Source organism: Maylandia zebra, linkage group LG13 (assembly GCF_041146795.1).
Source record: "Maylandia zebra isolate NMK-2024a linkage group LG13, Mzebra_GT3a, whole genome shotgun sequence".
Taxonomy (NCBI): Eukaryota; Metazoa; Chordata; class Actinopteri; order Cichliformes; family Cichlidae; genus Maylandia; species Maylandia zebra.
Window position 1 is genome coordinate 34549901 of NC_135179.1, and position 27541 is coordinate 34577441.

Genomic DNA, 27541 nt, shown 5'->3' on the forward strand with positions numbered 1-27541 from the left:
CTCTCCAGACACCTTTGTTTGCAACGTTATGGGTTGTACGAACACTGTGCGCTATGTTTGTTAAGCTGCAGCCGTTCAACCGGGCTTATATGGTTGATGAAGAGAAGGTATATTAAAGAACACACTGTGGAATCCCCAACGCCAGCGTGAGTGTGTATTCTTTTGGCTACCCTGCTAGGTGTTTTGCCGCCTCCTCTCAACCACTAAACGCAACCCGACGTTACAACACCTTTGACAGTAATTGTGTGGTTTTGCCTCCTGTTTCAGTGGACATGTAGAGGTGAAGCCGTGCTGAAAAGTCAGACACTGTTTGGCTGCACGGACCAGCGCACTCGTGTGAGCATGTTGTAAATGTAAACCTGCCATGATGGCAGCTTTCTGGCTGAGTCTGGGGTCCTTCGTGTTAGACTGAGTTATGCTAGAGCTGCAGGAAGCAAGTATCTCAGTCACAGGACTTATGGTCATTTATGTATGGCTGAGGTCATAAGGGGGTGATATTCACTGGCACCAAACCTGAGACCCCTGATCCCAGATAACTGTTGGGTGTACTTATAAGTGACATGTTTTTCATCCATTAAAACTCGTTTCTTGGTTTGAGTATACTCTATGTGTACGTCCTCAAAGACAATTAAATGTTGTTTTTCAATTAAGCTGAAAAAGTCAGTGATGTCCACAGAATATCGTTCACTTTTGTGCGCTACATCATAAATGATTCACTTCAGGCTGTCGGATCGATGTCCTCCAGTCAGGCCTATAACGGCTGTCCACTGTTTGATTCTTTTCTGACACACTTTCATACTGGGTGACTTATACTGGTTAGTCATTTCTGTGAAAAATAGCAGCTGGTACCGAGATAGGGCTGACTGTCTTCGGTCACAGTCCCTCCGCTTTCTGTTGGTACAGACAAGAGTACGACCTGAAACACAGAACACACACACACACACACACACACACACACACACACACACACAGATGTTTATTTGTACTTATGTGGAGGGTATATGACAGTTTTAAATATTAAATAGTTCCAGCCCTATCTGGATGTCAGCACAAAGAGCAGCACGGTCGATACTGGTATGAGTAAGAAGAAACACCCAGTGCATCATGGGAAGCCCCCAGTAGCCTTAACATATTGCAGTGTAACTAAGGGAGGATTCAGGGTCACCTGATCCAGCCTCAGCTATATGCTTTAGCAAAAAGGAAAGTTTGATCCTAGGAACCACAAGTAAGTTAGCAGTGCTTGATCAGGGAGATAGGCTACTGCAGCATTTTGGATCAACTGAAGGCTTTTAGGACATCCTGATAATAATGAATTACAATAGTCCAGTCTAACAGTAATAAATGCATGAACTGGGGTTTTAAGCATCACTCTGAGATAAGGTGTTTCTAATTTTAGAGATGTTGTACAAAAATCGAAGAAACTAGTCCCAGATTTAACAAGGACATGTCCTGGTCAAAAATGACTCCACAGTGTTAGCGGAGGCCAAAGTAATGGCATCCAGGGTAACAATCTGGTTAGACACTGTATTTCTACGAATTTTTGGAGCCAAGTACAAGAACCTCAGTTTGTCATCTGCACAGAAGTAAAAATGTATGCTATACCTACTAATGATACTGCCTAGGAGAAGCATGCATAATGTAAACTGAACTGGTCCCAGCACTGAACCCTGTGGAACTCCATTACAATATATTTTACACCTTACAACATAAAGCACCCTGAGGCGACTGCTGTTGTAATTTTGGGTCTATACAACTGAAACTGAATTGGATATATAGTGAAGATAGACAAGCATTTCTTTAGTACGATATAAAAACACAGAAGAGAAGAAGAATCTCTATTTAAATATCAGCCGTAGGCAATAAATCCAAATAGAGCCTTTTGTACAGCCAATAGAAATGATCTACCTGTGTGTCGTCTTCATAGTCGTCTTTTTGTTCATTCCAAGGCTGTAATTCCACCAGCTCTTCTTTCCTCTCGCGTCTTTTCTCCTGTTGCTGCTTTTCCTGCAGAAAAAGAACAAGCCCTCAGAAGATTTCAGAAGATACAGTTTTTCAAAAGTCACGTGGCAGCTACAAAAGTGCATCAGCTGCAGAGTCTGTGCCATGTTAAACCCACCTGGGCCTCTTTGCTCTCCTACGTCTCCCTAACGTAAAAAATCTTTTCAATAAAAGAGTTATTTTTATTATGTTTGTTTTTATATTTTGAATATCAATATGTTTGGGTTTTTGTATAAACACTGTTTCAGTATGTGAGATTTGATACGATAACAAAGCTTTCCATTATGTTTAAATACTTTATCAAAGAAAAGCCAGTGGGGGCACATTCAGTACTAAGAGAATATAAAGATACAGTGGGGCAAAAAAGTATTTAGTCAGCCACCGATTGTGCAAGTTCCCCCACCTAAAATGATGACAGAGGTCAGTAATTTGCACCAGAGGTACACTTCAACTGTGAGAGACAGAATGTGGAAAAAAAATCCATGAATCCACATGGTAGGATTTGTAAAGAATTTATTGGTAAATCAGGGTGGAAAATAAGTATTTGGTCACCTCAAACAAGGAAAATCTCTGGCTCTCACAGTTGAAGTGTACCTCTGGTGCAAATTACTGACCTCTGTCATCATTTTAGGTGGGGGGAACTTGCACAATCGGTGGCTGACTAAATACTTTTTTGCCCCACTGTATGTTATAATATAAAAAGAGTGAGTGAGGAGATACCGCGTTAGAGCCTCCGTGACGTCCTGTTCTGAGAACAGTCACTATGGTAGTATAGAGCAAAAAGAGGATTCCTGGGTTGACATAAACTGGCCAGTCATGACTGCTGTTCAGATTGAGGTCATAGGGCAGGGTGCAGTTTCCTGGTATGATGATGTCCTTCAGACCAAAGAGTCTAGGCAGAAAAAAAGAGAAAGAAATCGAGGAATAGACCTGTGTTAATTGATTTACTAATACTGTTGTGACCAAGTGTCAGGATCTAGAACATTATGATCAGGTGTGATCAGTGAAAATCCGGCACCATAGACATAGCAAAGCAAAGATGTAGAGTCGTAGCCACAATGCTAAAGTACGATTAGCATCAGGCAATTCAGTAAAGTTTGCAAGGGAAGTATTTCAGATGTTCTTTTGTTTTAACTTTGATGATTACAGCTTACAGCTCACTAAAATCATGCACGCAGCTTCTCACAGGTGCTGGTTTAGCGTGAGCGGCCACCACGTACTACATGGTTAGAACACAGTGGCCGGAGTTCGAGTCCGACCCTTGACCTCTCCTCTTGACAACAACAATAGATTCCCTGCAGGGTTCTCGGTGGGTTTTCTTGACTGTCGTCTCAGGAGTCTCACTTCCAGTCAACTTTCCATTGATATGCTTTGTTCCAGCAATGTGCGTCTGTGGCTCGGCGAGTCATCATCTCAACAATCCAATGAGCAGTCTTTCCTATGATTGTGTTTGTGTGCACTGAACAAGCACGAACTCAAAATGTGTACTGAACAATGAATAACCTTTTTGAATTGAATGACAAAAGAAGAAAGCTTTTTCAAATCTTTGGTGGGATACACTAGTACACGTTTTTTGGGGGGTTGTTTGTTTGTTTGGGGGTTTTAAGTTGGAAACGTGTCTTTCATCACTAATGAAAATAAGTACAAGTACGTTGGGTCACAGATTTGCATGACCTGTGTTACATGCAGTAAACAAATTGAAGGAACAGAATCGTATTATTTCTGTCACCATCCACGTTACAGACGCACTTCAGTCATATGCAACAGCTGTGTATGGAAGCCTGTTTCCGCCACTAAAAAAAAAGGATCCATAACTCAAAATTCCGAGTTATTTTCTCAAAATTTCGACATATTAACTCAAAGTAACTCGAAATTTGACATGATTTCCTCGTTACCCAGAAGCTGAAGCGTCAGCTACAAATGCTACAGCTAAGCTAGGTATTACATCCAGTCGCACAGATTGCTGAGTGTTTTCAGCCTGGCTTCACAAATGATGAAATCCCTGTTATTAGCTGAATCACACGGTGTTACTATCAGCAAACGTACTCGCCAAAGCGCCAATTTGTTGGGATCCGTTTTTGAATGCGCGCTCCTCTGCGCCATATGCTTCCGGGTAACAAGAAAGCGACCTCATTCACACATATTTTTGATTGGCAGAGCTAACTCGAAATTTCGAGTTATTTTCTCGAAATTTCGAGAAAAGTAAGTCTAAATTTCAAGAAAATAACTCGAAATTTCGAGTTATGCATACTAGCTGTTTTGTTTTTATTTAGTGGCGGAAACGGGCTTCCATAGCTGTGCCTTCATCACAATTCTAATCATTTTTTTTTATCACAGCTCAGAGTTGAACTCATCTTTATGTTGATGATACCAAACATGTTCCAACGTGATCAAACAAAGTGTGAAGCTTAGGATCAGCTGACACCTGGGACATGGCACAGTAATATCAAAAAGGCTAAGAGTTCTTTTAAAGTACTAATAATAATAATCACACATCTACATTATCTACATTGAACATTTGACTATTTTCCCGTCAGCTTCACTAAAGAGACACAGACTCAGTTTTATGACAGTGGAGTATGTTTGCTGGGTAAACGTTGACTAGGCTGACTGATGAACAGCTGGCTAAGTGATACCGATACAGAAACCTGCCAAGAGGGCCGTGACGTCATGAGGAAGAAACTGAGAAGAAGAGAGACCGTAAATCCCAGTGGAGGCTCATTCCACTCATGCCTCTCATGCCAGCACAGTCACACTGCGTTCATTTCGTTTCTCGTCAGTAAACTTGAATAGTTGACCCGAAAGAGAAATTTCATAGCCACAGATATGTGTACTGATACAATTAAGGAGGGTTTACAGGCATGAAGGCACAGCAAATGACATTTTTGTTGTTGTAGGCTGAATTATATGTGTTTAAATACTGGCCTCTCACAGTCACTTCACCACAAAGATGGGGTCTTTATTACTCAAATGTTAAAACCAACGGCAAAACGTTGTCTTGTTCCTCTGTAAATCTGTAAATCGTGAGCCAAGTGTGGCCTTTCAGCTCTAATTTAAGGGATTTAACCCAAATTCTGGATTATCTGTTGAGGAATTAAAGCTGCTTTAAACAGAGGCTCAAAAATATCAGAGGCTCAAAAATAACTGGACAAAAGGCCGACAGGGAATTTCTTTTTAAATGTGAGGCTCAAAGTGATTCGACCGCACCGGAGAGAGACCAGTGTTGAGCTGAAACCCAAATAAACTGTTAAACAACGAATTCAAATATTTTTATTTGTTTAGATTAGAAAGTCTGCACTTCAGTTATATCTCGACAGTAAAATCCACTCTTACAAATCTGTTTGTGCAATAAATTATTGACCCAACTGTATCAAGACGTATACACCGCCTTTAATAATCAGGCCAAAAACTGGCACTGCCAGAGGTTTCGTCATGTCAACTGGAGTTTCTTTTCCCCCAAGTTACATGTCCTGCAACACTGATGAAATAGCACTTTTGCCTGCGGTCATGTGGCATCTATTTCTGTTGAAATCTGCTGAATAACCATGCACGGTATGAAATGATGCAACCAAAGGGTCGCTGTCCCCTGCAATTCTGCATATGCATATAATCTGTTATTATGAAGACTTACCTGGCCCACAGGCTTTGTGGGGGGAACAGGGCCTGGGCCAGCAGACTCTGGTATAAATACAGACACACCATATGGCCAGCAGTGAAGAAGCCCACCATCACACACAGCGCATTGAAACCCAGGTGGCTGATGGGAAGATGACATGCCCACCAAGTGCAAATACCAATGAAAAGCAGGAAGTAAATGGCTGAGAAGGCAGATGGCAGTGTGATCCCTATAAAGAAAAGGTCAGAGGTTTATATGCAGTGCACACAAAGGTCCAGAAAATGAAGTACAAACAAAGTGGGCCTGATAAAAGTTTTATGCTCCTTTGTGTCTTAAAGGAAAAACACAATATTTCTTAAAGAGCAACTTTTACGCAAATCCAGATGAATCTTTGTCATGAGTCAGATGGTGATTTGGTCATTTATGATGGAGATTTTCACCGTTTGACTATGTTGATGAACGAGAATTTCATGAGATGACGTGGATTTCCTTTAGAATTTTGATTTTTTTACGTTACAATGAAGCAAAACCAACTTGCAGCTTTTGTCTGGGCAAACAAACAAAATGTCGTCATGTAAAAGACATCAGTCGTATTTCGGCTGCGTTTTTGCTTTCAGTTCTTTCTTGAGCATTTCGACATTTATTCTTATTTTCCCTGTTTTTCCAAATCTCCTGTCAATCTTTTTTCTTGCTATTTGAGACAGGCAAAAAGATAATAATACTTGCGGCAGTAAGTATTACTGCCGCAAGTATTATTCTGGTACCTGCACCTATGGTATCAATTTGAAATCTACGTCCCTTCATTCTCGAGTTATCGTGTCCACAAACTTGGGTGTCCGCGTAGCCCGCTCGCACAGCAGGGTGACGACAACACCCCATCGGCCTTTTACAGATGAGGGGGTAATAAAAAGTAACAAAAAACAACACTAAGATCTCACCAGCAAGACCCAGCAGGCTAATCGCCAAGATCCTCCCCAGGTCCCGCAGAACTTTCTGGGCTGTAGCCTTCAGCTGCTCAGCCAACTGCTTGGCTCTGGTTACTGTGGAAACCTCATCAGCATCACCAGCTAATGACCTCTCTTCTTCATCTTCCTCTCCTGTTGCCTCTTCTTCATTATCATCATCACAGTCACTGTTATCATCATCCCCAACGTCTTCTGTGTCGTCTGTTGAATTATGTTCTAGCTATGATGTGTAGGAATGAAAAGAAAGACATGCTTTGTAAATTACATCACCCAGAGGATTCCTTCGGTTACAGGAGTAGTGCTGGAGCTAATATCCTACACTTTATTTCTGCGGACACATTCTCAGCTCACTGTGTGATTATCTACTGATGTAAAAATCTGATGAAATAAATGTCGAAATCTGAATATATATTACTGTGCAAAAAGTCTGGTTTGAGGCTCAATTTCAAGTACCATCATATTTTGATCCAACCTGCAATGCCATGTGGAAAGCATCTGACATGATGCTGTCATGTCAGCTTATTTTTCAACATGACATTGGTCCCAAACACAGCATTCCTGAAAAAACACACACTCTCGGGTATGGACTGTCCTCCCAGAGCCCCCCTATTCACATTCAGAAGCAGGTGATTTCTCCCACACCACCTCACTAAACCATCCACTCCTCCCCCTGTTCTTAATTAATACATGTAACCACTGCAGAATTATTAGAGTGTTTCTGTAGATGGCATGACCTGTAGTGAAGATCTGAGGCATCGAGATGATCGGGACTGGAGACGGCACTGTGAGACGCTCCTGCACTGCACCCAAACAAGTGTGTAGCAGAGAGCTGAACCTAAACCTGTTGAATGAATGGCTCTTCACCCCCTCCAGGCTGCCCACTGCAGTGATGGCTGTCCATCTGTCACCTTAAACCCAGTGATTTTCTTCACTCCACCCATCCCTCCTGTTGTTCTGCTCGAGTTTGCCCTCGAGCTTCCTTCTGTAGGAATTCTTGCATTTCTGTGAATTCACCCGCAGCCCGTTCTGCACTTTCCAGTTCTTCCCTGCCCCCAGACCTGAAAGCTACGGAAGAGGATTAGGGCCACTGTTTTTTTCTTCTTTTCCAGAATTCTCAGATTAAAGTCAGAATTCTGACTTTTTCCAGAGACCTTAATCCTCCTCTGTAGAAGCCAGCCTTCTTTTAATTAGGCTTTTTTTTTTCAGATCACCAGTGATTTAAGGCTTATTGTTCTCAAAGAAGAAAGTAGTCCTTGCTAGTAAGATTATGTATTTACAACATGTGTTACACTTCTCAATAAGATGAAAGGAACATGTATTCAGAGCACAGCATCAAGTCAGTTAAACCTCTGGGACACTGAGTTGTTAGTGAGCAACAATGAGATCAACAATGAGATCAACAATGAGATCAACAATGAGATGTCCCCCCTTAGATTTGTAAGATTTTACTTGAAAACTCAAAAACTGTGGCGTTATTTTTGTGCCTCTATTCTGAGCGCAGTAAATAATTTGCAAGAACAAATGCTGTATTTTGAGAAGAAAAGTTTAATTTGTGCAAACAAAATTTATTTCTGTGTGCAAGAAATGAATTTCAGTGTTGGCTATTATCCATCCACACACACAATAACAGCCCCTGTCGCTCAGATCACACATCTGCTCTCAGTGTGCAAAAATTCTGACTGGCTGGAAAATAATTATAGTTATAGAAAAAAATAAAGTTTAAGTAGACTTCAGAAATAGAATAAATGATAAGAAAACTGCCTGTGCTGTAGAATCAAGGTGGTCATACCAAATATTGACGTTCCAGGTAGTAAGAATTGCACACCCCTCGTCTTTGCCTTATCTGCTGTATTTGTTTGTATGTTTGACAATGTTTTGATAAATTGCTGTACCCATTACCCATTTTTCTAGCAACATATAAAGAATTGAAAGCTGTCTCTGTTAGGATGCCTGGGTCGTCGACCCAGGGTTTTTGAGTTTATGATATTATTTATACTGTCTAGTTTTTGGTTTCTTTGAGTTCTGTCTTATGGCTTAGGTCTCTGTCTTCTTTAGTTGCTCTGTCTCCCCTATCACCTGTATCCCCTTGTCTAGTTCGCGTCTATGTGTATCTTAAGTTCCTATATCCCCGTGTTCAGTCAGTGTTTTGTGTCTGCCCTGTTCCCACGTCTCTGTTCCCTTTGTAGTGCCTGCATATGAGCCTGTCTCTTTGTTCAGTCTGTGTTATGCATTTCCTGTTTTACTTTGAAGGTTTGTGTCTTATCTCAGTGTGTTCAGGTTACGCTTCTTTGGTCTCGTCAGTTCTGATTTGTCCCAGCTGTGTTTCCCTCCTGTTATTCATTCCCTGATTGCTCCCTCTGTGTATTTAAGCCCTGTGTTTCTCTGTGTCTGTGTCGTGATCTACTGTTTACGTTGCTGTGTGTTTTGCCAGTCCACCGGTGTTAGTTTATTTTCAGTTTTTCCCAGTTATGTTATGTTTGCGTTCAGCATTAAAGCTGTTTTGGTTTAAGTTTGTCTCCGGAGTCTGCATCTTGGGTCCTATTCCTGTTTGCACACAGCCGTCACCTAACAGTCTCAAGACTTTTGAGTAGTACTGTACTCGAGGAATTGGTTTCACTGAGTAATATCCATGCACTTGATCTGGTGAGGCACGGATTAGCGCACTCAGTTGTGTGTGAGTATCAACAATTTGTAAGAGGACTTCATTTTTCACACAGTCTACTTCAGCTTTTGATTAAAAAAATGACGTGTTATTGTTCCTCTGAGGTTGTATTTCAATCATTTTAGAACCTGCTATGATGCTAAAAGACAAAAAACAACAACACAGTTTTGTTTTGACCTTCTCCTTGCTGCATGCACTAGTGATTGTCCATCTACCATATATAGTTTTTATGTGTAATTTTGTGACTTCTTTGATTTCAGCACAACCACACTGCTGGTTTCCTGTCATAAAGATACACATTTAAACATATGCAAAGAGACTCACCGATGTAATGTTGGCAGCAGCCACCATTTCTCTGTTCCTGACCAATCTGCTGCAGAGGATGACTGTTACCAATGCAAGTATACACACACCAAGGTCTGGGCACAGGAGACGTGCCACTTTCCAAGGGTCTTCCAAGGGAAGCCTATGACACACGTACACATGTAAGGCTGTTACAATTATAGGATAAATAAAGTATATCTCATTTTATCTCAACTCATGTAAAACATTTCAGAGATATCATACACAAAATATATCCACATTGCATGGTGGATGTATGGATACCATTACAATCCAGAGTTCTGTTGGGAACACTTGATTTATTCAAATGAGTGAATGAATAGTGGCATTGTAAAGCGCTTTGGGTGCCTTGAAAAGCGCTATATAAATCCAATCTATTATTATTATTATTAAATGTTATTTGACACATTACTGCAAATCAAGCAAAAAGTTAGATACGTGGCTAATAGAAGACCAAATAAATACAGAATGCTAAAAGATGAATGTATACAGGCAATAGTGAATTTAAGGTTGCACTCGTGCAAATAGATTTAAGGTCGCCTCCTGCCAAGTTCATACTAATCGAATCAGTTTAATCTGCAGCTTTACAAAAACAGCATATGGCCCATGTGACATAGATGCACACTGACAGGAAGAAGGTGCTCTGGTCCCTAATCGTTATCATAGCGTGAGTTTGGGAAAGCACAAAAAGTTCGTAGAAGCTTTGCAACTTCTCCAAGACGTTAGTTACCAAGGACCTTGAAGACCTGTGTGCAATTCTAACAATGGGAATAAGATTGATTAAGATGGTTTAAATGCAAAAGGCGCTTTCATTAAAGTAAACTGAATTAAATGTGATTTAATGTACAGCTCTATGTTCAAATGAAAAAGTATTAATGGCAGTGTTTTAAAATAAGCATCTTCATTTCAGTATTTTCTTCCTCAGGTGTCTATTCAGTTCAATTTATTTTTAATTCTCTTATTTATATAGTGTAAAACTTACAACAACTTTCATCTAAAGGTGCTAAAATAATACAGAGAAAGGCCAAACAATCCTGTGACCCCCCGGTGAGCAAGTGCAAAGGAAAAAATAACTTTTCACAAAGAAACATGTGTGAGAACCAGGCTCAGGGAGGAGGCAGCCCTCTCCACCACTGGCTGAGGGTGAGGAGACAAGGAGAGAGCGGTGGGAGGCTTTGCATTTACTTGTAGGCTACATTTACCTACTATTTCCCACAATCAGCCCATCAGTGACACTGGCAGGGATACATGGTGCAACTCATGGAATTAGATACATAGTTACATACCTTGACAGTCCTATATGTCTGCTTATGGTATTCCATTGTGAACAGTTATCACCTATTGCAGTGTTGAGAGGAGGATATGTGTATAGTACTGTCTGGAAGCAGATATGAGCCAGTACAAATAGCAGACTGGTGCAGAATATTGCTCTGATAAAGCGTCCTGTGTGACCTAAAAGGCAAAGACAGGAGAGATACAGAAACGGTTAAATGCAGCATAAATAAAACCAAGATAAATAAATAAATCTTTATTTTACAGACATGGAATAAGTATATGCAAGACACTGAATCCTGAACTGCCCCCAGTGTGACTGAGTGTGTGACTGAGTGTGTGTGAATGTTAGAAGATCCTTGTAAATCATCTCAATTTCACTGCTCTTCAGGTTACCTTTATTTGGCAATAGCTTTATTGCGATGTCTGATGTGTTTGGTTTCTTTTTTGTACCTGTTCATTTGAAGGACCAAAGTGTTTTGGTCCTTCAAATGAAAGTGCTTACGCTGCATCCACACTGGAAGCAATTTGTGCGTCAGCCATCGTTCTGAAGCTGATAGCTGGTCATTTGTGGACATTTGGGCTCTAGAGGACTAGCTGACCCTCTAATGCGTTTACTACCAAGTCAATCATTAGTGTACTTCACTCTCATTGGTAGTCACTTCAGCCTGGTTCCTGCCCATGCCCACACTTCCCAGTGTCAGTGATTATTTCGCCCTTTATTTGCTTGAAGACATCATTGACTTTCTGTAGTCTCTGACTGCCACATGACTGCAAACGACTCCCAGTGTGCACACAGCTGTAGACATTGGATTCATTACTGATTCATTACTCAACCTTCAGAATTCAAAGACATCCCAAAATCAAAATGACAAATGATGTGGCAGGCGTGTTCATTTTGCTGAAGTTTCATTATAAGAAATGCTACTCAGTAGTTTCTCCGCGTGCTAAATGTTTGACACCATTTCTATTTGACAATATATACGAATATCATCGTCATACATTTGAAGACCATCTCCACAACACACAGGCGGTAAATCATGGATATACAGGGAAAAGAGAAGAGGGCCCAGAATGATTCTTAAGGAAGGCCTGTATGTAAACAAAGCACTCGACTGCTCTCACAAACTACGGGATGAAATCACTCAACTCGCTAAAGACAAAATTATATCATAAAAAATGGCAACAATACAATGTTTGATCAAATGGATACTAATGGACAGCTAGAGTGAGTCATGGACAGACACAGAACAGAATAAAGTCAAAAACATTTCAGTCACAGAGCTTCTTGCTTTACATTGTAAGGTTTAAAAAAGAATAACATCATAAATAGGCCACTGCTTTTCTCCTGAACTGAAAAAGTCAAAATCACGCACCCCAGAACAAGAACCTCCAAACCCTATGAAGTCATCTTAACTACTGCCATGAAAACTATGTTTTTAAACCGGAAATCGAACAGGATATGAACCAGTGGATTCTTTTTTCACTAAACGCATGACATTAAGGACAAGAACTTCTCACCACAGGAATAATATTTGCCACTGATTGGCTGGTCAGTAGCATTACTTGATGAATCATGAGAACAAAAATGGTCCTAAGCTCCGCATAGTGACCAAAACAACGAGCTCGTGGACACAAGCGTGACATCACGTCTGACACTGTGGTCAGCAGCACAGGAGCACCACAGGGAACTGTGCTGTCCCCTCTTCTCTTCACCCTGTACACCTCTGACTTCTGCTACAACTCTGAATTATGCCATATTCAGAAGTTTGCAGATGACACGGCCATCATGGGGTGTATCTGGGATGATCAGGAAGAGGAGTACAGAAGTCTGGTGAGGAACTTTGTCGCATGGAGTCACACAAACCACCTGCAACTCAACACCTCAAAGACTAAGGAACTGGTTGTGGACTTCGGGAGGTCCAGAGCAGGTCCACTGCCGGTTCAGATAGAGGGGGAGGAGGTGGAGGTGGTCAACAAGTACAAGTACCTCGGGCTGTGGGTGGACAATAAACTGGACTGGTCATGCAACACAGAGCACCTGTATAAAAAAGCCCAAAGCCGACTGTACTTCCTCAGGAGGCTGAGGTCTTTTAACATCTGCAGGAAGCTCCTGAGGATGTTTTACCAGTCGGTGGTTGCTGGAGTACTTTTCTATGCTGTGGTGTGCTGGGGGAGCAGCACAGCAAAGAAGGACTCATCCAGGCTGGAGAAACTGATCAGGAGGGCTAGTTCTGTGGTCGGCATGAAGCTGGACACTCTGGTGACAGTGGCAGAGAAAAGGACATTAAAGAAACTGATGGACATTATGAACAATGCCAGGCATCCTCTGCACACGGCCATTAACAACCAGAAGAGTCTGTTCAGTGACAGGTTGCTTCTCCCAAAGACAAGAACTAACAGACTTAAAAACTCCTTTGTCCCACACGCCATCAGACTGTTTAACTCCTCTCTGGAGGGGAGAGGGAGGGGAAACAGGAGGACAAAGGAGGGGGGAACAACTAAGCTGTAGTGCCTCTTCACCTCACTGTACAATACCTTTTGTGCAATACTTTTTGTAAATAGTCAACAGTGCAATAGACTCAATACTTGAAATGTGCAATTCACTTGTATTTTTATTTTTATTCCTATTTATTCTATTTATCCCCTTTGTATATTTTATTTATATTGTCTCTGTATTTATATATGTGTGTGTGTGTGTGTGTGTGTGTGTGTGTGTGTGTATATATATATGTGTATATATATATATGTGTATATATATATATATATATATATATATATATATATATATATATATATATAATATTCTGTAACTCTGTAACTTCTGTCGGTGCTGTGCTTTTTTGGAAATCGAATTTCCCAGAGGAACCCACCCGAGGGATTAATAAAGTTCTATCTAATCTAATCTAATCTAAGCGTGAAAAGCAGCTTTCACAGGGCGGCTGGCCTCTCCCTTACACACCGGGTGAGGAGCTCGGCCATTCAGAAGGGGCTCAGAGTGGAGCTGCCACGTCTCCACATCAAAAGGAGCCAGCTGAACAGACCCAGGATACAGTGCAGCGATTAAACCTCTCGGCTATCCTGGGAACACCCTGGCGTTCCTTGGATAAGCTAGAAAGAAGGCTCCTGCCCTCGCGGCCCGGATGGATGGACGGCTTAAAGAAAAGCAGGTTTCAAATGCATAAAAGGTCGGACCTGAAAACACAGATGGTCTTACCTTTGATGGTGTGTTTGTTGGGACACAGGAACCACGGTAAGAGCAGCAGGTACAAGAAGTAAACCAATGACAGGATGTTGAGGCGAAAAAGACAAGCTGCAAAGACAGAAACAGCGCAGTCAAACAGCAGTGTGGGCACATCTTTACACAGATCATCTTACTATGGAATCATCTCAGGAAAAACGATTCTGATAAATATTCAAATTATACCCATATTTGAACTGGATTTTGATGTAATGTCAGGTCTGGATTTCAGAGAGAAACCTTTTACACGTGATCATATTGTTTTTACTCATCAAACAATCAACATGTTATTAAAGTGAAAACTTTACGCTTTAATTCAAGAGGTTTAACAAAACGATCACATTAACTGCTTATGAATTACGGCCATTTGTCTTAACCTGAAACACATTTTGGAATCACTTTGCTCACTTTAAGTTGTTGCCTGCTGTCTCAGGCTTTTTCTGTGTTACTGAGCTTTCTTTGCAGAAACAGGCAACACAGTTGATTTAGCCACTTTTATTTTTTATTTTCAAAACAAAGTGGAGTATAACACATAGTACATCAAAAACAAAACATCCAGATATGCCCCAAACAAACAGACAAAAAGCACATGGGGAGAGAAGGCAACAATGTCATACGTAGAACTCAACAGGAAATAAAACACAGCACTCAAGCCTCTAAAGTCTGGTTGAAGAGGCTTCATAAAATTGACCCACTCGCACCATAGCTTGGCAAAAACATTCTTCTTAAGACGTATTGAGAATGTAATTGAGTCATTCACACTGTCCCTGCAATCTGACATAGTGGGAGGCGGAGCCAGCATCTTGTAACTGCGTTTTTGGCACAAGTATTATAAAAAGATATTCATTTCTCATGTCCTGCAGATGATCACGATCAGTTAGGAATATTGTCGAGAATTGCAAAGGTATATTATTCGCCTTAAACATGGTGATTAAGGCTTTGACTCTTTTTTCTTCTTTGCTGAGTATTTTCAGCCCACTGGTGGGGGCATACTTTACTTGCACCAAGACCTCTGTGAATCTGCTGGAGTTACAGTGAAAAGCTACCAGATTCAACACTCGTGAATAGCTTTGCAATACCTTCGTTACATTCTTAGATTCAAAGCTGAATTACTTCAGTTAGCTTGTTTGAATCTCCTGATGTGGTGTATAGTTAGAAACAAAATGCAAATACTCAGATAACAACTAAAGCATTATCATAATGACTGTTGAGCAGCAAGGCTTTATTCTTTATAACGAGACTATTCATAACCAAAAAAAGCCCTCAGCGTTTAAACAATAGCTGCATATGTACTGAAAAAACTAATTCAGCTGAGAACCAGTTGTGTTTGTTTTATCAAAGCTGTGTGTTACAAAGAAGAGGAGAGAGAGATGGGTTTGACAGTGAAGATGAAATAAGCAGAGGTAGTTAAGGTAGATGACTTTAAGTACTGTTGTTTACTATCAAAAGCAAGGACCGTGTACAAGAGAGATGAAGAAGAGCGCAAACAGGGTGGAGTGGGTGGAGGCGAGTGTTAGGGATGCTTTGTTACAGAGGGATAGCAGCAAAACGGTAAAGGGACTACTCTCCTCTGACAGCGCACAGCCCTGTTTACCCTCGCCAGGGTGGCCTTGGGGTCAAGCACCCCTCCTTCACCCACACCCGGTAACAGCAGCTCACCTCTAAATCCATGCATCCTGTAACTAATTAGGTTCAAATTTAGCAGCCTGGAAAAATAGGCTCCAAAGTCCTGTTCATTTTTAAGGCTAGAGTAACCTGTAAGAACCCTGAGAGTGATGTAATAATAATAATACACAAAGCTAAAGCTGATCTCGAGAGGAGAGAGTGGGAACACCTTGGCCACCAACACCATCATCTCTGCTGCATGTAGATACATGTTGATAGGAAGGGAGCCAATTCCTCGGAATAATCCAACAAGGCAAGAGAAGCAGATCCAATTTGTGCGTCCACAGTGTTCGGGTGGGAGTTGCTCGTCTTGCAATTATTGCTGTAATTAATCCCAGGGAACTAGGGATCCAATTTTTATTTATTTATTTTTCCTTTGCCCCCAGTTGCCAGCCAGAGCCTCCTTCAGCACCCTCGAATAGAATTTCCCATTAATTGGATGATAATTGGAGCATACTCTCTGGTCCACCTGTTTGAAGACTGGAGCCACCATTTTCAAACAAAGGGGACCCCAGAGGCTCGATCCAGACCTCCACGAGACACTACACTGGTGCAAGAAAGGCCCACGCAGTCTGGAGCCGGGGTGCCAAACTCATTTTACATCACAGGCCACATACAGCGCACTCTGACCTTAGGTGGGCCGGACCAGTGAGACTCCCTTTACTGTTTTGTTTTTTAACCGTAATTGTAAAAAAACAATTTAAGTAGAAAGTTAAAAAGAAACTTTTGTGTCATTTAATTGTTTATTGCTTCATTACTTTGTGTAGTATGAATGGCCATAAGGAAGGTTTTTATCAGTAGGAAAAGCTGATGCATCGTCTGCTCGTTTGTGGTGAGCAGCAAATCAAACAGTTCAGAGTTCAGGCCTGTGAGACTCATGTAGACACTCAGACACATCCTGTGTCTGCCATTCAAAGACACTTTGGATGAGGTTTATTTTATGTAGTATTCAAGTCTTTTTCAAGGAAGCATTCTTTCATTCAGCCTTATTTTATCCATTTACTATTACCACGGAGAACAGACGTGAAGTTTAAGGCCTGGAAGTTTGAAACCTTTCGTCCTCCACAAAAGACAATGGCTGAAGGTAAAACAGGCACCAGCCAGCTCCTAGTTTGATCAGTTCTGCAGTCAGCTCAGAAGAACAGTGATATCGACCAGGGGTTTTAAGCTTTGTGATTGTTAGTGTGTTCTGTTCTGCTTATCCCTTTTAGGCTCGCGGGGGCCTGGAGCCTCTCCCTGCTGTCTTAGGATAAGAAGCAGAGTGCACCCTGGACAGGCTGACACACAGAGACAGACAACCATTCACTCCCATTGCCTGTGGTAACTCTATCATTTAGAGTCACCAATTAACCTAGCCCCACTAACTGCATGTCTTTGGACTGTGGCAGGAAGCCGGAGTACCCGGAGAGAACCCACACAAACACAGGGAGAACATGCACAGCAAGACCTCGGCCTGAAGGTGGAACTGGACTCAGGACCTTCTGATTGCCTGCATGTATGTTATAACAGAATATTCATGCTGGTGCCATTTCCATCTTTTTATTTTCGATTGTCTTTTAAGTTCTTGTGTTTTTAGGGATTTTGCATGTGTTTGGTTTTATTTGTTTCATATTTGTTGTGCAAACTCTGAACTCTCTTAGTTTTGTCATGTTGTCATAAGAATTTTCTGGCTAGCGCCTCGCCCAGCCCTGTGAGTAACCTGTTTTTCCTCGGTGTTGGGCAACAGTAGTTCATTAGGGGAGTGTGTAAGATCAGCAGTGGCTGTACGTGGCTGGGTAATGTCACCATTGTCTATTCTTTAGAGCTGCTGACCGAGCAACCCTAGAAGCGGCATCAGGAGGGAGCGGCTACAATCTGCTCAGCTGAGACTCACTATTCAGAGCTGAGAAGAACCCGAACAGTCACTGAATTTAGCACTTAGACAAATATTGGACTGTCTGGTAATTAACAGCTTGCTGGACAGTATTTTTATTGTTGTCTTGACTGTACAAGTTTCCTCTGTGCTCATTGTTTAAATTCTTCTCCCTGGTGGTTGTTTTTGAGACCACAATAACTGCTATTTTCAGATCTGTGTTTTATTTAGAGGCACCTCTATTCTTACTTTATGTGAATTTATCGAGGGGGAATCAGTTTATTTTCTTTAAGAAAGGATCTGCTCCATTCTCTGTTCCCTGGCTGTCACGCTGCCCTCCCCTGTGGAACCGATGGCTTGTTCAAACCTAGCTGGTGTTGTTGCAGGACACACAAAATTGTGTCACTAGTGGGATGTTGTGTTGGTTAGCTTTCTTTTTTGAGAAACCGACAATCACTGGTCTCGCCCCACACCCATTATCATTATCTAGTTTTGTATATACAAGTTATAAGGGCTCAAAAATGCTTGTAAAAGTAAGTTGCTCAGTGGTTCAGGGAGCAGTGCCAACTGGGCTAATTGGCTGCCACTCATTTGCTAATCAGCCTCGTCCCAGTAGCATACCGGGACCTGGAGGAGTTGCACACATATCAGGCGGTCAATCACACTGTGGACTGTGCAAAAAACTCTGAGTTTGCATTACAGTGTGCACTTTGCTACACCAGCATACAGAATCAACAGTGTATCTACATGTGTCGAGAGACTGGGTAGAAAGTCTGGCTGCACAATGAAAAAGCTCCACATTTCTAACACCCTTAAATACTTTGACAGCCTGTATATAGAACAGTTTTCATAATACGAAGTTAGCTGGAGGCACTCACTGATTTCCTGTTAGATTAGTCACATACATGCTGGACTTTAAGCGCAGCTTTTGTCACTTTAAGTTCAAATCTGACTTAAAGCCCCAAACTCTTTACTCATCAAACTATTAAAAACAGCCAATACCAATCAAACCTGGCCGAGATCCTTGGTGTCCACGCCCAATCATCAGAATAGATCTTTTTCAAAGGTAAATAGTTGGAAAGATAAGTGTAGCCTTTTGGCAACATATGAACTATATTAATCCATTCGCCTCTAGAAAGTTCTGTAGATTTACTTGTTACATTTGTTAAAGTCTTAAAGATAAAAGAAATGATGAAAACAGGCAGTACTTCACAAGAAATTTAATGAAAATAAGGAAAATTGCACGACAGGTTTAAAATTTTATCAGCTTCTAAAAGCTGATACAACTTCTATATAACTCACATCATGCTATCAAAATTGTCTGGAACAACATAGATCCACACCCAGTGGATCTATGTCTACACCTACTGTATGAATATTCACATACAGGACAAACTCTGCATGGAGGAGCTCCACCCTGCTGCCCAGTAAAACTTCAGACCCGCCCAAAATGATGTCTCTTGACAAACATGATAACACTCGTTAGGCCCACAGGCAGCATCTATCTCTCACTAGCACTCAGAACAAACCCGACAGACAGAGGGTACGTCCAGTGTTCCAACACAAAGCACTTCCTTTTGTTCATTCTCTGATAAAACTTATACATAAATACATACGCTTCAGGTCCACCATGGTGCAGTTATACTTGCATTTTTTCATAATAAGGTAAGAGGCTACTCAAGTACTACTGTCAGTACTACATGATAGTAACAATATAGTATTGCTGGTCCATTCACACTACCATGAATGTATGTTTCACTCGTTGCACTTTCTAAGAAACAAATATAGCCGTCTCTGGTTTGATGTTTCGTTGGTGGGTTAGAGCTCTGCTCCCTCTTTGCTATCCTTTTCTTTGTTATAATGAAAAAAATAAGATATTATGATTAAAAATGAAAAGTCTAGTTAAGCATATTTTATTTTTTTCTTGCTTCTAATACTCATTTTCCCACAGCTGTTTCTTTTTTTTAGATTGAGTTGATTTAATATAGATCCATCTATAGCTGCTCTTTGAAATAGCTAAGAGCTTTACTTTTCACTTCCTCCATGTAAAGGTTTGCCATACTGGGTGACACTGGGGGGCCTATAGCACATCCATGTTTTTGTCTGTAGAAACCCTCGTTGTATTTAAAGTGTGCAGTGGTAAGGCAGAGACTGGGGTAAACCCACTTCTGTTTTCTAAGGAGCTGTCTTGCTGTAGTCATTTTCTGACAGTCTCCACTGCCTTGGTTGTAGGGATACAAGTGAAAAAGGAGACCACATCCAACGACACAGTGGTTTCATCTGGATCCAGTGTACGTTTTTGGACTTCTCTCATCTGAGAAGCTTCTTCAGTTCTAAAGTGAAGGTCAGACGCCAACTAGGGAGAAACTACAGTAAATGACAAACAGAACAAGATTGTCATCCCTTTGAAACCAGGTTTATTGGAGAAACTCAGAAACTCCTAATCTTCTCCAAGCACGACATCCCAGTGCACTCAGAGCCAGCCGCACACTCAGGCATGAACTGGTTCATCCCAAGGACAAAACCTGGAAACAAGCTAAAAAACATAGTGTATGCTGTGCAGCGCAGCGAGGAGCGCTCGGACCTCTGCACCGGACAAACCGAACAGCCACTCAATAAAGCTATGTCTGCAGGACACGATGGACAAGACAACAGGACAAGTCAGAACTTTTAATGCAAACTAAGAGTGTGAACAGGCTTGCATATAATCACTCTGTCACAGCTACTGACTATGTTGCTGCCATTCCATGTGCAATATTTTAGTGTGTGCAATATTCTGGCAGATGTGCAACTGCCATCCCCACCCTAAAGGACCATAGCCCTTATTTATTTATTACATTATATTACTATATTTGAACAGAGGGGGTGGCTTTCAACACCAACTGATTGCCACCAAACACAGTTTTGAGATTTCTCCCGAGGCGCCTCAACCCCCGCTCACATCTTGCATCAGTTGATCTCAATGGGTCACATGATAGGGTGAGGCAAAGTCTCTGCTGATAATGACCCAGGCATTTTTTCACACCTTGTGGTAAAGCACATGATCGATAGTAGGCCAACGACCCTGTTAAGGGACAACTCCCACTACAGCTTAAATACCTGTGACTCTCCACTATTTGGCTTTAGGACTGAAAAAGCTTCTCAGATGCGAGGTAAGTAAGTAAGTAAGTAAGTAAGTAAGTAAAACTTTACTTATACAGCCTCTTTCAAGATAAAAATCACAAAGTGCTTCACAGAAGCTAAAACATAAAAATAAAAATCAACCAAAAGCAAGTTTAAAAAGAAGAGTTTTTAGCTGTTTTTTAAAAGAGACCACTGAGTCCACAGATCTCAGGCTCAAAGGGAGAGAGTTCCACAGTCTGGGGGCCACAGTTACAAAAAGTTTGTCGCCTTTTGTTTTCAGCCTCGTGTGTTGGACAGCAAGCAAGCCCTGGTCACATGACCTCAGGGACCTGCTGGGTGAAAGGTCTTCAAGAAACTTCAAGAAGTCCAGTGACTTTCTGGCTGAAACTGGGAATGGTCTTCTCCCCAGTCCCTTAGCCTAACATTAACTATCATAACTAAGTACCTAACTGCAATCTTTATCTTAGCTAAAACCTGATTCTTACCTTAGCTATAAACCTAGTCTTAACCTTCAAACAACTCTTTAAAGATGTATGACACAGTTAGGACCAGCCAAAATGTTTAACTCAGATTTACAATGTCAACAAGAGGCAGCAGCAGCAGCAGCTTTGAATTAATTGAATGTAAGAGGAATCAATCATAATTTGTCTAGTTATTTTTAGCTTACTGCTGTATGCATCAGTCACTGCAGCTCACACATGGACCCTGGGTCAGGGGCTTCAGGCATGTCCGAGGAGGCTGCAGGATAGACCCAGGACCCACTGGAGGAATTCCACCTCTCGGCTGCTTGTGTGCTTATTTACATTGTTTTGATGGTCAAAATAATCCAACGTGGTTTCATTATACAAATAAGAATAATGTTGCTTGCTTTGAATGAAAACCATGTGATACATTAGTAAAAAGATGGTGAATAACGTCTTCAATAATAATGTGGATTATATGTTTTATACACTTTTCATTTGACAAAAGATGTAAATTAGTTGTAATTTTCAAAAATAATTCTAATAATCAAATGTTGTTCCTTTAGATGTTACAAATTGCTTAACTAATGATGCTTTGAGAAGAAATATGTTGTTTACATCATGATTGCTTGTTACAGGCAGAGCATGGCCCATCAGTCTGTGCTCACTGTTACTGTCTTACTGAGCTCCTTACTGTTAACCTTGATGACATATGACTGCTCTGCTAACTTCAGCAAATCATGTGATAACAGTTGCAATGATACCACAGTTGTTTCTTACATAGGAAAGAGCAGCTAACAGCCATGAATCACATAACTAAGGATGGATGACTTCAGATGAACTAGCTGCCTGCAGCAGCTCCCATTAACCATCAGCAGTTTTCAAATGCAGAGGGCTCACTGCACCAAAACCTTGAAGTTCACCTGATAGATGAGCTAACTACCAGTGACGCCGCAGCCATCATCATGAAGGCCCAGCAACACTTTCGCTCTCCTGGCCTCATCTACACTAAGTGCTGTAGGCGCAGAGCATTAAGCATCATAAAGGACTCGACCAACCCCCTGGTTCATGCTCAGAGTCTGGGAGCAGATACAGTAGCATTAGATCAAGGACAGCACACAGACGTCTTAACCAGAGTATGTGAGCTGCTCATAGGGACTGACTGTACTGTTTCCTTGCTACAGTACTTTTACCCATTTACCATTCATAATATTTATTTCATCTTATTGCATATTTTTAGTCCATTTATTAAACGCTCTTATTTATTGGTTTATTACTTTACAAAATGCACTACTGTGTGGTTGATGTGTTTTGTATGCAAAGCATGAAAATGACAAATAAAAGGAATCTGAATTTGAAGTCCATCTAAAGCAGGGCTGCCCAATCCCAGTCCTCGAGAGCTACTATCCTGCAGCTTTTAGATGCATCCCTACTCCAACACAGCTGAATCAAATGGTTTGATTACCTCTTCAGCATGCCATCGTGTTTGGCAAACAGTGTTGGTCAAGTTACTTGAAAAAAGTAATCAGTAACTAATTACTGATTACTCCCCCAAAAAAGTAATCCCGTTACTTTACTGATTACTTATTTTCAAAAGTAATTAATTACTTAGTTACTTAGTTACTTTTTAAAAACACGATTTACAACCTGAAGAGGTGATAAAGTGATAGATCTTTCAGCCCAATTCTACTTTTTCTACATAATCCATCATACAAAATGTAATCAAATGGAAAAGTCTCTTTTTTTTAACTTGTTTTATCAGTTTTAATCTTTTAACTTTATGCATCAAGCAAAACATTTTATTATATGCAACATTCTCTGACTTGAATAAATTAGTTTAACATTTAAACCTATTTTCTACACATTCCAGCACATAAAATAAAATATTTTTTGTGTTTTCACTCACTCTTTCAAACAGATGCAAGTAAAACACAGCAGAAAATAAATAAAGTCAAAGACTCAGCGGTCCTTTTGCTCTATTTTCACCTGTAAAGCAGGAGCAGGGTAGGCGGAGGGTTACCCTGGTGCAGGTGTGCTGCGGTCAGTTGAAGAATCCGCGCGAGTGTCTCTGTGAGTTTCCCATCACGTCGTAGCTACTCGGTGCTTGTTGGAAGTTTAGGGGTTTTTTTCGCTGGAAAAAGAAGTTTTCTTCCCACGCACGATGGACGCTAATGTTTTTGTCACTTTTTATGGAATCAAACTCAAAGTAAGGTCAGTACTTCCACGCTTTAAACGCTGCACGCTCATACTCTCTCCCGCACTCGATATATTATCCATTGTTGATCTGCACACAGCTGCTGTCACCAACGTCGCACTTGCTTACGTCACTGTCATGAGACATTCTCGCAAAAAAAATCATGGTTTTAGTAACGCAGTAACGCAGCGTTCCTACGGGAAAGTAACGGTAATCTAATTAGTGATTTTGCAATAGTAATCCCTTACTTTACTCGTTACTTGAAAAAAGTAATCAGATTACAGTAACGCGTTACAAGTAACGCGTTACTGCCCATCTCTGTTGGCAAAGGCCTGATAACAAGCTATTCATTTGATTCGGGTGTGTGGGAACAAGGATGCATCTAAAAGCTGCAGGACGGTAGCTCTCGAGGACCGGGATTGGGCAGCCCTGATCTAAGGCATGGGTGTCAAACAGACACCAACCTGCTAGAACTGGCCCAGCAAAGAATCCAGTGTGGCCCCTGGATTACTGTGGGAAGTGTAAAGGAGGGCATAAAGTTTTACAGCTAACACAGACATTCATGCTGCATCAAAATAATAGATAGAAAAACAATTAAATGACAGTAAAGTTGTCTCATTATCTACTATAGAAATTGTTTTTTCACAGTGTCCACAATGAAATAATAAATAAATAACATATTAGGATTGTATATTACTTGTGTAAAAAAATTATATTTTATAATTTTATAATATCTCATCGATTTAATGTGTAACTACATTTCCTTTCACTGACAGTTGGGGCAGTTTTAAATCAAAGTGGGTTGTAAGTGTGCCATGATTTGTGTGCCACGGCTTTCTCCAGGTGTGATGTGAGACAACAGGCCGGTTTTCAGAGCAGCCAAATAAAGATTCAGGTGCGTCACCAGCCCAAGATTTCGACAGAGTGATGGAGAAGCAGGCTGGAAAAACTGCAGTCCCTTATCATAGAGCCATGACTCTTTTTGGTTATGGTGCAGTGCAGCTGCTCCATTGTGGCACTATTGTGTGATGATTTCGCACAACAGTGCCAATCTTTCTCCTCGCTAAGATCACTTGTCACTTCTGGACTCTAATTTTTCAAACTGGTTCTCTTTGTATTCTGACAGCTTTCACTGGTTTTATTGGATTTACTGAATTTTACTGTGGAGTGACTGAAATCCTGCACTGACACCTTCAACTCTGCTGATGTCATCACTGCACTGACGCCTGGTTTCCTGACCTTTCCCAGTGGTCCACTACCTTCAGTCAAAGTTACCCCAGCTAACTCAAGGATGCTCAGCTCACTGACCTTAGAAGCCATCAGGCGCAGCTACATATCCATCTACATATGTCACTATGTTCACTATGCGATGTTCATTACCATCGCATGAAGGAATTGCTAAGCACACTCAACTATAACCAGCGAAAAACATCTTACTTAGCTGGTTTCATTAACAAGCACAATCCAAGGCTCTTGTTTGACACCATTAACAGACTTAAACTTACTCCTGATTCCTCCTCTTTGCTTACCACGTTTTCTGATACTGCTAAATTCCTTTGGTGACAAGTTCAAAGCTATCAGATCATAATTTGAGTCTAGATGATTTTACCCTCGTCGAGTGTCTCACCCAGTTCTGATTTCAATAACAGCTCTCATTGATATTGCCTCACACGTGCACTCTTCTTCCTGCCCGACTGACATCACCCCTCCATCTGCCCCAGCTTCTCTCCATCATATATATACACCTTTTGAAGGCTAACCTTTTCTCACTCACCATCACTCCACAGTTTTCCCTTCTCCTCAGGTTAAGAGCCTTGGTGTCATCCTAGACAGTTCGCTTTCCTATAAATCTCACATCAGTAATCTCACCCGTTCTGCCTACTTCCATCTACGTAACATTAACAGATTGCTTCCTTCTCTTTCCACCCAGTCTACGTCCATTCTTGTACACAGTCTTGTTACCTCCCGTATTGACTACTGCAATTCTCTTCTGCATGGTCTCCCCCAAAAATCCCTCCATCAGCTTCAACTGGTTCAGAACTCTGCTGCTCGCATTCTCACCAGAACCCCTCCTACCAGCACATCACCTGTTCTTCAGGAACTTCACTGGCTCACAGTGAAATTCCGGATAATTTTCAGACTTCTTCTGCTCACCTTCAAGGCCATTCATAACCTCGCTCCTCCTTACCTTTCTGACCTGTTAACCACCACCTGTTCTGCCCGTTCACTTCGTTCTTCTTCTTCTATCCAGCTTGCTGTACCTTCCTTCCGCCTCACCACCGTGGGAAGCAGAGCTTACAGCTGCTCTGCTCCCAGGTTGTGGAATTCTCTGCCCCCTGAAATAAGAAACACTGGTTCTCTCCCAGTTTAAATCCCAACTCAAAACTCATCTGTTCAAATCTGCATATTCACTGTGAATCCACTGTTTGTTCATTTTATCTTGTGCTTTTGTTTTATTGTTCTTATTCTGCCATTGTTTTACTAAGTGTTTTATCCTATTGTAAAGTGTCCTTGGGTGACTTGAAAGGCACTCATAAATAAAATCTATTATTATTATTATTATATATCCAGTCCTTTCATCTGGATCCTTGCTGCTTTCACGTAGCAGAGGGAAATAATATCTTTGATAAATTTAATTTTTTTGTTTCAATTGAAAATGAAAACAAAAGCCCAGCACAGAAACATCATAAATAATTACTAATGATACTCTCACTTAGATAAAGGTGAGTAATCCATTTTAGTCTCACTAAACAGAGCCGAGTTGACTGGAACTGTTCTCTAAAAGTTTTATCACACATCTAACAGATACTTCAGAATTCATATTAGTCAATTTAGGCAAATCAAATCAAATCAAATCACTTTTATTGTCACATCACATGTGCAGGCACACTGGCACAGCACATGCGAGTGAAATTCTTGTGTGCGAGCCCCACAAGCAACAGAGATGTGCAAACACAACAACACAAACGAGCAAAATACAAGAATGGCCAACCTGAAACTAATAAATATATGTACAATATATAATAGTGTATGCATTTCTGGATGTGTATACTAAATATTTTCCTACGTGTGGTGTGTGTGTGTGTGTGTGTGTGTGTGTGTGTGTGTGTGTATACACATTTTTACAAATTAAATAGTAAAAAAATAAAATAAAATAATAATAATAATAATAATAATAAAATATATAAAATATACAGAGTTGAATATGTGCAAAACAAGTGGCATTACTGTACAGTATGGAGTGCATAATGTTAAAGTTCCAGTAGTGAAGCTGAGGTGTCTATGACGTGTTCATCAGTCTGATGGCCTGATGGAAGAAGCTGTCTCTCAGTCTGCTGGTACGGGACCGGATGCTGCAGAACCTCCTTCCTGATGGAAGCAGTCTGAACAGTTTATGGCTGGGGTGACTGGAGTCCTTGATGATCCTCCCCGCTTTCCTCAGGCAGCGCTTCCTGTAGATGTCTTGGAGGGAGGGAAGCTCACCTCCAATTATCCGTTCAGAGCACCCCACTACTCGCTGGAGAGCTTTGCAGTTGTAGGCGGTGCTGTTGCCGTACCAGGTGGTGATGCATCCAGTGAGGATGCTCTCAATGGCACAGTGATAGAAGGTCCTGAGGATGCGGGGGCTCATGCCGAATCTTTTCAGTCTCCTGAGAAAGAAGAGGCGCTGCTGCGCCTTCTTCACTGTTTTGTTTGTGTGTACTGACCACGTAAGATCCTCAGCCAGATGTACTCCAAGGAACCGGAAGCTGCTCACTCTCTCCACAGCAGCGCCGTTGATGGTGATGGGGGTGTGTACTTCTCTGCACCTCCGGAAGTCCACTATCAACTCCTTTGTCTTTGCGACGTTGAGGGTGAGATGGTTGTCTTGACACCAGTGGGTCAGGGCGCTGACCTCCTCCCTGTAAGCCGTCTCATCACCGTTGGTGATAAGACCCACCACTCGTCGTCCACAAACTTCACAATGATGTTGGAGCTGTTAGTGGCTGTGCAGTCGTAGGTGTAGAGTGAGTACAGGAGAGGGCTCAGTACACACCCCTGTGGAGCACCAGTGTTCAGTGTGACGGGGGATGAGGTGATGCTGCCCAGTCTGACCACCTGGCGTCTGTCAGACAGGAAGCTAAGGATCCAGCTGCAGAGGGAGCTGCTC

At 41.4% G+C, this 27541-nt stretch overlaps 1 protein-coding gene across 3 annotated transcripts in view; it reads right to left on the reverse strand.

The window, feature by feature from the left end:
- piezo1 (piezo type mechanosensitive ion channel component 1 (Er blood group)) overlaps nucleotides 1-27541 on the reverse strand; it is a 97771-nt gene that overhangs the window by 62052 nt on the left and 8178 nt on the right. For all 3 annotated transcript variants that reach the window (XM_004572046.4, XM_004572045.4, XM_004572044.5), the window contains exons 2-9: nucleotides 14073-14168; nucleotides 10870-11035; nucleotides 9566-9707; nucleotides 6553-6799; nucleotides 5630-5843; nucleotides 2719-2890; nucleotides 1906-2004; nucleotides 850-916 (exon numbers count right to left, since the gene is read on the reverse strand). In XM_004572046.4, the coding sequence (XP_004572103.1) occupies nucleotides 850-916; nucleotides 1906-2004; nucleotides 2719-2890; nucleotides 5630-5843; nucleotides 6553-6799; nucleotides 9566-9707; nucleotides 10870-11035; nucleotides 14073-14168 (1203 nt within the window). The remainder of the gene's footprint in view (nucleotides 1-849; nucleotides 917-1905; nucleotides 2005-2718; nucleotides 2891-5629; nucleotides 5844-6552; nucleotides 6800-9565; nucleotides 9708-10869; nucleotides 11036-14072; nucleotides 14169-27541) is intronic.